This window comes from Ammodytes marinus (genome assembly GCF_949987685.1).
Source record: "Ammodytes marinus genome assembly, chromosome: 13".
Taxonomy (NCBI): domain Eukaryota; kingdom Metazoa; phylum Chordata; class Actinopteri; order Uranoscopiformes; family Ammodytidae; genus Ammodytes; species Ammodytes marinus.
This window is the reverse complement of record NC_137217.1, coordinates 1,001,760-1,011,858: the sequence shown is the minus strand read 5'-3', so window position 1 is coordinate 1,011,858 and position 10,099 is coordinate 1,001,760. Positions and strand designations below refer to the sequence as shown.

General features: G+C 43.4%; 2 protein-coding genes across 2 annotated transcripts; one reads left to right on the top strand and one right to left on the bottom strand.

The window, feature by feature from the left end:
* Positions 1 to 4,349: 4,349 nt before the first annotated feature.
* Positions 4,350 to 6,527, top strand: LOC307259090 (uncharacterized protein; the record flags this gene model as incomplete). The annotated part of the gene is made up of 3 exons (XM_080038825.1): positions 4,350 to 4,732; positions 5,736 to 6,372; positions 6,472 to 6,527. The coding sequence occupies exons 1-3, from the start codon at positions 4,355 to 4,357 to the stop codon at positions 6,525 to 6,527; spliced, it is 1,071 nt and encodes a 356-aa protein (XP_079894951.1). The 5' UTR covers positions 4,350 to 4,354.
* Positions 6,528 to 7,010: 483 nt separating this feature from the next.
* On the bottom strand, positions 7,011 to 9,138 carry LOC307260073 (putative ATP-dependent DNA helicase Q1). The gene is made up of 3 exons (XM_080040199.1): positions 8,778 to 9,138; positions 8,548 to 8,627; positions 7,011 to 8,264 (listed from the first exon to the last, which is right to left on the bottom strand). Exons 1-3 carry the CDS (start codon positions 8,996 to 8,998, stop codon positions 7,069 to 7,071), a joined length of 1,497 nt encoding a protein of 498 aa, XP_079896325.1. The 5' UTR covers positions 8,999 to 9,138; the 3' UTR covers positions 7,011 to 7,068.
* Positions 9,139 to 10,099: the final 961 nt, after the last annotated feature.

Sequence of the window (10,099 nt, the reverse complement as noted above, 5' to 3'; positions counted from 1 at the left end):
AGTAAGTCCCACAAAGCAACATGCATAGTAAGAGAAAAACGCTATTTTAAATTGTTATATTTTTGTTTGTGGACTTGGTTGAACTGAGAGTTTGTGTGTGAGGCAGTGCACACAATGTTCATTGTTGAAAATGACTGCCCTGTCGTCTTTAGGTGTCCAGTCCTGTCATTATCACAGGGGCGGCCTTAACGATCTGGGGGCCCGTTTCAAGTCCTAGTGTGGGGCCCCCTGTTTTTTTTTTTTTTTTTTAATAAATAATGCTTGTGCATGCATGTGCAAGCTCCCCGCGAAAATAAAAACGCCCCCCCCCCCCCCCCCCTGAAATCTTACTGGCCACCCCAGTGTCCCTCCCCCCCAGTTCAAATGTTATTTTTTATTTTCATTTTATTTTTTTAATTACATTTTTTTCCTGATATGTGTCGTAGTTCAGAGATGATATGTATTTTTTTTTCTTTCTTAACCTTTTTTGATAGGTAGTTGCCAAGTTCATCACACAAACACTCCAATCCACTGATATGAGATCAGTTTGCAATTTTCAATTACTAAATTAATGGTAGGACTGTGGCCACTAGAACTGGTCTCTGGTCAGCAAAGGTCTTGAAAACAGCATAAGTGTGCTTTTGACATGCGTGCCACCCATGCATGTGTATAGGCACGTGTCCCAGCAGATTTTTTAAATCTGAATAAAAAAAATAAAGTTTGTAGTTAGCGAGTGTAACATGTTCTTAGCAAGGGCAGACTTTCATAAATAAAGGTTTATTTTTTTAGCAAGATATTTGGTCAAAAGCTAGTGGTCATCCGTCCCTCTGTGCAGTTGTTAGGCATCTGGCTGCTAGCAAGTTATGTTGTCTTGCTAATTTTACTATTCATCTGAGCTGAAATAAATAATGACTTTTTCCTTTATTATCTTCGCCAGAATGCATCAGAATGCTTAGATTACATGTTAAAAACACAAAAAAATCTTCAGGGGGGGATGCCCCCAGACCCCCTTCAAGGGTTTAGTTTTCTGACAAACATTACAATGGATACTAACATGATTTGGGCATTTGGGATTATAAATCATCTTTGAATTGGTTGTACAGCATATCACATGCTATTCATTCAGGGGTGCGATGGCTACCCCACTCTAACTCTGTGGCCCACCTTGGCCACCCCCAGTCAAAATTTCCTGGAATCGCCACTGTGTGTACCCGTGTGTACGATGTGGCTCTTTGCAGTAACACAGTAAACAAATTTGGCTCTTTGTCTCTGACTGGTTGGCCACCCCTGCCCTAAACCAAAGCACCAACCCTACAAACACGATATATGCTTTGCACTGTGTTTGAAATTCTCCAACACACTTCTTGAAAAAAAATGTAACTAATTGAATACCAATCAGTCTAAACCTTAGCACTACAAATAGACCCCAGGGGCCTCATTTATAAAGCTTTGCGTGGGATTCACGTGGAAGCTGGCGTACGGAAGAAATGTAGGATGTACGTGCGAACAAAAATATTCGGATTTATAAAACAGTGCGCACTCACGTCCTACGCCTGTTTCCCTTTATAAATCACAATCCACTCTAAATGTGGCGCAGCCTTTGCGGGCTTCACGTAACGCCCATATTTACCCATACATAGTCATTGACACGCCCAAATTAATATCATTTACTGAGTGCATGAAGGCGGTAGTGGCAATCGCCGAATGAAAGGGAAATGGAAAAATAGACTCCACACGGTGTGGATCACTGCGGTCACGCCGAAGTACCCGTTGGAGAAGTGGCGACCAGGGAAAATTTAGTTTGGTGGCACAGTGTGAGGGTAAAGGCGTCAGAGTGCAGCCTGTGGCGATCTCTGTGAACGCTGTGGTCGAAATAAAAAGAAGCGATCCGACATAAAAGTGGACGCAAAAAAGTGCATATCCTCACACAGCAGTGTTTGTGCCACGAGCGGGGGACACTGAGACCCCCCATGAGATACAGATTCGGAGAATTCATCTCGGTGCAGTGACGGGCGGCGGAGGGTTAATAATAAACTTCACAGTCCCTTTCAAAACACAGTTACGACGTGCTTAAACACAAAGAAAAACACATAGATAAAACGGACTAAAAGCCGCGAAAAATTAGCACAGTAGGCTATGTAATGTACAGTAGGCTTATGATTAGTGTGTGGAACTGTGTACTCCTGTCTGCCTGACTGAGGCATCGAGAACAGCGTCAGTGTAAAAGTAATAGGCTGTATTCCACCTCAATATTATCAGAATGAATCCAATAACATGCAGATAGGTTATTCTTTAATAGCCATAACTGCAGAGCTTATTCAAACGTTTTTTTTTTGCACTCATATATCTCCGTTTGTAGGCTATTTAAGATCCTAATTCGTTTAGTTTTTGTTGGTATCACTCCATGGAAAAATCCGTGGAGGAATTGTTTTTATTAGTTGTAAGAATGGCTTCATCCGTTTTGCAAAGGAACTCCCTATATGATAGACCTACATGGCTTATAATAATAGGCCTATATCTGGATTCATTTTACACAAACACATTCGTTCTCGCACTTCATACATGTGCCGACGGAGTCGCCGTTTCTCTTTTCTCCACTTTCTGTGCGTACGCATGGGTCAGAGTTTGCGTGGAGGACCGCACTCTTCCCGTCAAGTTTGTTTTTTATAAATCCCAATATTTGCTTAGAAATTGGCGTGCGCCCTCTTCTGGGCGTACGCAAGCTTTATAAATGAGGCCCCAGGTGAGCTCAGCTCCTTTCTGAGACAGTAAGAGTCAGGGGAAGAGGAGGAGAGAGAGCGACAGGAGGACGAGGACAAAGAAAGCAAAAGACGGAGACACATACAACAGGGACACTATAGTGGACCATGTCATGGCCAATCAATGAGGGAGCCTGGACAGAAAGTGCAGCCCAACCTGAGTCGCTCCATAATTAGGAGATTTAGACTGGATATCAGGTGATCATTTCCCTGTTGCTTCTCAAAGGATGACATGTAGGCTGTATCTCGATTCAGGGGTTGCGGTCTACGAAGGCTGCATTTGAAGACCGATTGCGTCATAGCGGCGTGCAAAGGTTGTTCCATTTGCAAGGCTCCTTGCAAGGCTCCTCATATGCAGCCGTGAAATGCAGCCTTCGTTTCACAGTTTTGAAGGCTGCATCAGATGTATCCTTCGCAGCCCAACATATCCCATGATTCATTGCGTTTTTTTCAGAGATGGCATACAATAAAATAAAAAATAACAAAACAGCAACGTGTTGCTCCATCTTCTTAACTTTTATCTTCCTTTCTTTTTTTCTTGTACTTTTTTTTCTTTTCGTCTGGTAGGCAACTTCTTTTTCTTTTTTCCTCTGTTGACAAGGCTATTTCCGTTGGCAGCTATCAGGGTTGCTAGGGAGCACAGGAGCGGCGAGTCCTCACGCAAGGTAACGGCTTGTTACGCAAACCGGAAATGCTCGTAAAGGGAGACCTGCGGAGACCGTCCCGTTTAACAACGCTCGTTCGGCCTTCGAATCGGCCTTCATAGGCTATAGCCTTCATAGGCTGTATCCCATTACAGAGACCGCCTCCTTGGTAGGAGGCGGTCTCGCGGTCTATGACGGCTATAGCCTATGAAGGCCGATTCGAAGGCCGAACGAGCGTTGTTAAACGAGACGGTCTCCGCAGGTCTCCGTTTACGAGCATTTCCGGTTTGCGTAACAAGCCGTTACCTTGCGTGAGGACTCGCCGCTCCTGTGCTGCCTAGCAACCCTGATAGCTGCCAACGGAAACAGCCTTGTCAACAGAGGAAAAAAGAAAAAGAAGTTGCCTACCAGACGAAAAGAAAAAAAAAGTACAAGAAAAAAAGAAAGGAAGATAAAAGTTAAGAAGATGGAGCAACAAGTTGCTGTTTTGTTATTTTTTATTTTATTGTATGCCATCTCTGAAAAAAACGCAATGAATCATGGGATATGTTGGGCTGCGAAGGATACATCTGATGCAGCCTTCAAAACCGTGAAACGAAGGCTGCATTTCACGGCTGCATATGAGGAGCCTTGCAAGGAGCCTTGCAAATGGAACAACCTTTGCGCGCCACTATGACGCAATCGGTCTTCAAATGCAGCCTTCGTATAGCCTGGTGCTACCAGACCATCGTACTTCATTTCATTTGTACAGAAGGTCTGGAGGTGCTGTAATTGGCAAACGTTCACTCACTTGGAGGCGGGTGTCTGTTGAAGTTTAAAACTATTGGATCTGCCCAGTGCCACTCTGGATCTGCCATAACCAATCACAATAGCGTTTGGTCGTGACGTATGTCAGGCGCCGGGACCGGCCGGAAACTACGTTGCGCGCAGGCGCAGGCAGAGTACACAAACAAAACAAGATGAAGCGTGGAGATGTCTGTCAACGATAACTGCAGGTTTTGTTTATCTAGTTTTAGAGTTCAAGGAACAATTAAAAATTCTAAATTAATATTCGATACTAAGGACACAGATAATGTTTGCAGTCAACTGTCGAGGCTGGGTCTTGTCATTGACAATACGTCGCTTCGGTCTTATCGTATTTGCCGAAAATGCTGCGCGATGATTACCAGGCTACTGCGCGATTCAGAAATGTTGCAGAAGTGGAAGGACGCGGAGACAGAGACGTGCCATGGGGGAGATGACAGTTCCACTGACAAGAGAGTCAGAGAACCTACACCGTCGAAAACTCCAAGGGCCGTAAAAAAGTCCAGGAAATCCACTGAAATGCCGTCGAGAACCAGTGTGACCAAGGTAAGGAGACCAAACGAGTTGTTATTTATTTGTAGTCTTTGTCATGCTGTTTTCTCATTCGTTGTATTGCCTCAGATAAACATCCATGTAATTGTTATCAACAGTAACTGCTTCACTAGTTGAAACGCAACCTAACTAGGGTGAGTTGCCCTAATGTGTTACAGAGCATTCTAGAGCATTTATCTCTTATTTCTGACACATGTAAATAGATAATATTGTTTTAAAAATGTTTTAAGTTTTTTTCTTCTTCAATCAATCTTTAGCTGTCCCACATTCGGAAAGGTTTTTCCAAAAGTGGGACAGCATGATTTGCCTAATCTGGGACAGTCATTTAAAGTGGGGGAATACACATGTAGGAAAATCAAATGTGCAATATGAATTTTATTCAATGTGTGGTGGCAGATATTGCATATGATATATCTCTGGACTCAAATGTTGGAATGCTTATTAAGGCAATAGGAAACATTGTTTTTATCTTGTATAGACTCATAAGTGTAGTGAGATATATTGCATGTTGTTTAATTGTAAACTGAAATGTAGATTCCTCAAATGCGTATCCAACAAACCACTCAGACGGGCCACACCTCTTCTATTGTCTTATGCTCAGAACTCCCCCTGCTGTGTCTTCAAACTGTCCCCCCCTCACATGACTGGCCAATTGAGAGCATTGCATTGTTGTTATGGTGAACTGAAGCCATTTTTGTATCTCAACCTGTCTGCCTCCCAACCTTTCTCCCCCTCCTCTTGTAATGTAAATTAGTCGTCTTCCCCCACCCAGCTTCCTTAAGTATGTATATTTGAACCTGTCTCCTACGTATTGTAATTTAGACTCCCCCCTGGGAGGCACACACACACACACACACACACACACACACACACACACACACACACACACACACACACACACACACACACACACACACACACACCTTTTAACATACCATAGACCTACTCCCCTGTAATTGAATTTTCATGCAAGATTTCCCTTTTGTTTTTATTTCAGGTTGTGATCTACTATGACCTCGTAGAACAGACACTGATATGCCAATCTGACATAGCTGGTATTGTTGAGAATTTGGCAAAAAGGAAGTTTACCAGAGCTGCCAATCTCATTTCAAGACACAAAGAGATGATGGAGCATTTAAAAGCCAGTGTGTTGGATGTAGTGGAGGCTGACTGTGCGGCCCTGTGTAAACGACAGAACCAGTTCATGCTGTGGAGGTCGAGTGCGGAAGACCTGCAATCATTTTCATTTCAAGAGTTACACGACGACCTGAAGCGACTGTCCCCGTTCCTGTTCAGCGTTATATCAACAATCACAAACGACTCTCTCCCTCACATCTGTGCTGCAGCCTCAGTGGCTTTGAGAGGAAGAGAGAACCGTCTTTCAGCCCTATCCTACTACATCAACTCAGTGTTATTGTATGGTGGGGCAAAAAAGGCAGTTTTCCAGCGACTGGCCAAACTGGGCATCTCTACAGTACACTCCAATGCAGTTGGCAAACAGCAAGAAATGGCCAACTACTGCATGCTTCCAGTCATGTCCTTAAAACAGGACTTGGAGTCATTCCTGAATCAGCCCAGCACAGATGAACAAGAGAGGATTATTCAAAGAAGCCTTGAAGATCTGTCCTTATCTTGTATATTGTTATAAGTACTTTTTGGTTGAATTAGTAAATTAATTAGTTTTTAGCTCTTCTATTTGCCTTGTAAATTGTATGTTCTGTATTGTTGTACAGCCAGACTAAAAAACTCTTTCTTCCCCACTGCCCTCAGACTCCTAAACAACAGATAGGAGTCTGCTGTTACTGTTGTTATTATTCTACCTCAGGACTGCCACCACTGTTTACATTTTGGTTATGCACAACGGCACACTTTCTTTGATTTGCACTATTAAGTTTTATTTGAGCATATAGTTGTTGTTTTACCTAGTTGCTGCTCTATTTGCCTGGTAAATAAAAATGTATATTCTGAATTGTTGCTGCTTTTTTTCTATTTTACTTGTATACTGCATATTTTAATTTCTTTCTTGGCATTCACTCTGTGGAAAACAAGGAAGAATTCCATTGTATGACTGAGAACATGTTTCCTATTTTGCATATGACAACACTTGAATCTTTAAAGAATACCTTTTAATAGTACGTCTCATCGCTTCCTTTATAACTTAATAATGGTCTTACAAGTATTTGTTTTGCACTTTTATTTAGCACATTTTGTAGAATTGCACAAATTACAACCAAACGCATTTACAAAATTGGTACAACTGACACCAACCATGTTCCTGCACAAGTACACAAAAGAGGGTTTAAGTGTTCCGATCACAAGCATCACTGACTTCACTGTTCAGACTCAGAGCTACTGACACGGCTTAGGAGTGCATCTTCAACATCATCATCATCGTCAAAGTATTCACTGTAATAGAGATCTGGGTCAGTTGCATGCCTCTCTGAATCATATTGCAAATCACCATCAATATCCCCAAAAACATCACTGATGATAATTAAAATCTCCTTTGCATGGTCCAATTTAAACACAGGAAGGTTATTGATAATGTATGTGAGGTCAAATATGTATTGACAGTGGGTCAATACTGCATCAACCAGTTGCTGGCTGAATCCAGTGCAGGCTGCATGTGAGGTGTACAGTGGAATGGATGAATTGGTTAAACTACCTCTGTAGTCATTCAGCAAATCTGCAATCAAAGACTTCTCATTTACAGCCACATGCCTAGATCTCTGATCAGTTGGTTCAGCTTCAGTAGGTTCATACTTTGGCGTGGCTTCTGTACATGTTCCAGATGAACAAGAGCAAACAGTCTGACAGTATGTACAACAGAGATGGCCTGGCTCTACGTTACTGGGTTCTGCTTCAAAATGTGAATAGAGAGATTTCCTGAAACACATGTCTTTTCCAACAGCAAGCAGTTTTTTCACCTCTTCATCCACCTTGAAGTACTGTCCGGTGTTGTAGAGGATGGCATGTGATGGCTGACCATGCCTCCCAGCCCTGCCTGCCTGTTGTAAAATCACCTCTAGGTCACTTGGAGCCCCGTACATTACCACGTGTGAAACATTAGGGAAATTTAACCCCATCCCCAGAGCTGTTGTTGCCACAACTATCCGGCAATTCCCTTCCCCCCTCATTGAAGCCAACACTCTCTCCTTGTTTTGGGGGAGGGTTTTGCTGTGGAACATGCCAATCAGGAGGTTCTCACTTCTGCAGTCCGGATCACAGCCTACCCAGGCATGTGCTTGCAGTTCTGCCTTTAAATAAGAGAAAACTCTACCCACTGATTTCAGGCTTTGGCAATAAATTAATATTGGTTGCATTGTTGAGCCCTTGTCTTTTGCATGTTGCACAATCCAGTCTAGGCAGTTCATGTGATGAGTGGGCACCTTGCACAACCCAAGACGGATGTTTTTCTTGTTGGGACTGGCAATGATGGAAACTGCATTGTCCATATGGAGAAGTCTGATGACTCTGCTTCTGGACTTGATGTCAGCGGAGGCAGTCAGGGCCAAAACAGGTGTACCTGGTAGAGTAAAAAAGTTCACAATTAACACCCATTTCATAACGTACCCAACAAGTTGTCTAGTGTTTGTTTAATAGACTATGGCAGGGAGGATTTAATGAAGAGCGCTATGAACATGAATGCACTTTCCGAGTGATCACGCAATTCGGTTACATTACAGGGACAGTAACTAATCCTTGCAACAGATATATCTATACAGAATGTTGACATTATAATAGCATACAAATGAAATATTCTACAACATGTAAGATGAGCAACACAGAGGGCAGTGCATTCAACTCACCCTCTTTGGCAATGGATCTTAGCTCCCCGAGCTTGGCAAAACTGTCCCGGAATGCCGACTCGCCTTTGGAAGCCTCGCCCCTGAGAAAAACGAAATGAAGAGTACAATTCCTCATGAATCTAACAGACTTTGAATGCATGTTGAATGCAAAATGACAACGTTAGCCTAAGCTATCGAGTTTGCAAAAACAGCCCTATTATGTTCTTTAACGGTATTAAGTGCTAACTTACCATTTGTAGGTAACGTGGACCTCGTCAACGACGATGCCAATGAGGTTTTCCTGGTAAATGCTTGAGGCTAGCATTCGTCGCCATTTATTATTTAGCAGCCAGGACTCGGGGCTTCCGAACACCAGACTAAAGTTTCCAGCCAGAATGTCACCGTCATCATGGACACCGAGCTGCCCAGCACGAACTCCCAACTGTTCTGCCTCCTTCACTTGGTCCTCCATAAGTGCGACCAGAGGGGAGACGACAACAACTATCGGCTTAGCAGCATAGCTAGCGTTCTCCTTCGCTAACTCCTTCACGACTAACGGAGCCAGCTGGAAAATCAAACTTTTCCCGAACCCGGTGGGGAGAAGTGCCACAACATCATGGCCACCAACGAAATTCAGCAAGGCATCTTCTTGCTCCGGCTTTAATGCATCGATATTCGGCAGCGTTGCAACAACAGACAGAATAGCTTCTCTTGCTTCCTTCTCCATTGTCTTCCTGTTATTGTTCTGACTACAACTGAAACTCGCGCGCAACTTCGACGTCATCGTTCTCAACCACTCCCTCTGTTCGCTGATTGGACCCTCAGAAATCTGAGTCGAGCAGGATCCCACTGATACACCCCATCACCAGACTGACTACTGAAGGGAAAATGAAATTTGGCCGGAAGTAGGAGGGCGGGCGGAGCCAGGCTAGCCTTCGTAGACCGCAACCCCTGAATCGAGATACAGCCATAGACCGCGAGACCGCGTCCTACCAAGGAGGCGGTCTCTGTAATGGGATACAGCCTGAGTGTGATGTTGATGAGGCGATGTGGCCAGACACAAACAGGAGGCGGTATCCATTAAAGCAGGGGTGTCAAACTCTGGCCCGCGGGCCAAATCTGGCCCGTTTCAATATTTAATCTGGCCCGCGAACCAATTCGGCAATTCCATTAAATTCGGCCCGCGAAAAAAAAAATAATAATAATAATATATATATATATTTTTTTTTTCTCATGCGGAGCCTGTGCCATATCCGCACGTCGCACACGCTCCCAACCGTTAGGACACTCGCATAGCTTACCACTAGGAATGTCTGCTGAAAGTTCCACAGCTCAGGATTTTAAGCCATGAATTGATGAACTTGCATTGAAGAAAATATGTTTTTTCCAATAAAGACATTTCCTCAATAAATTTACGCAGAAAAGGCACAGAAAACAGAAACAGAAAAATCTACTAGAACACAGGAAATTAAGTGTTTGACGCACAAACATTTCTGGGGGAGCACCCCCATTCCCCCTACCTATAATTTGTCCCCCAAAATATGTAAACAAAATCTAGCCTATGTACGCAGGT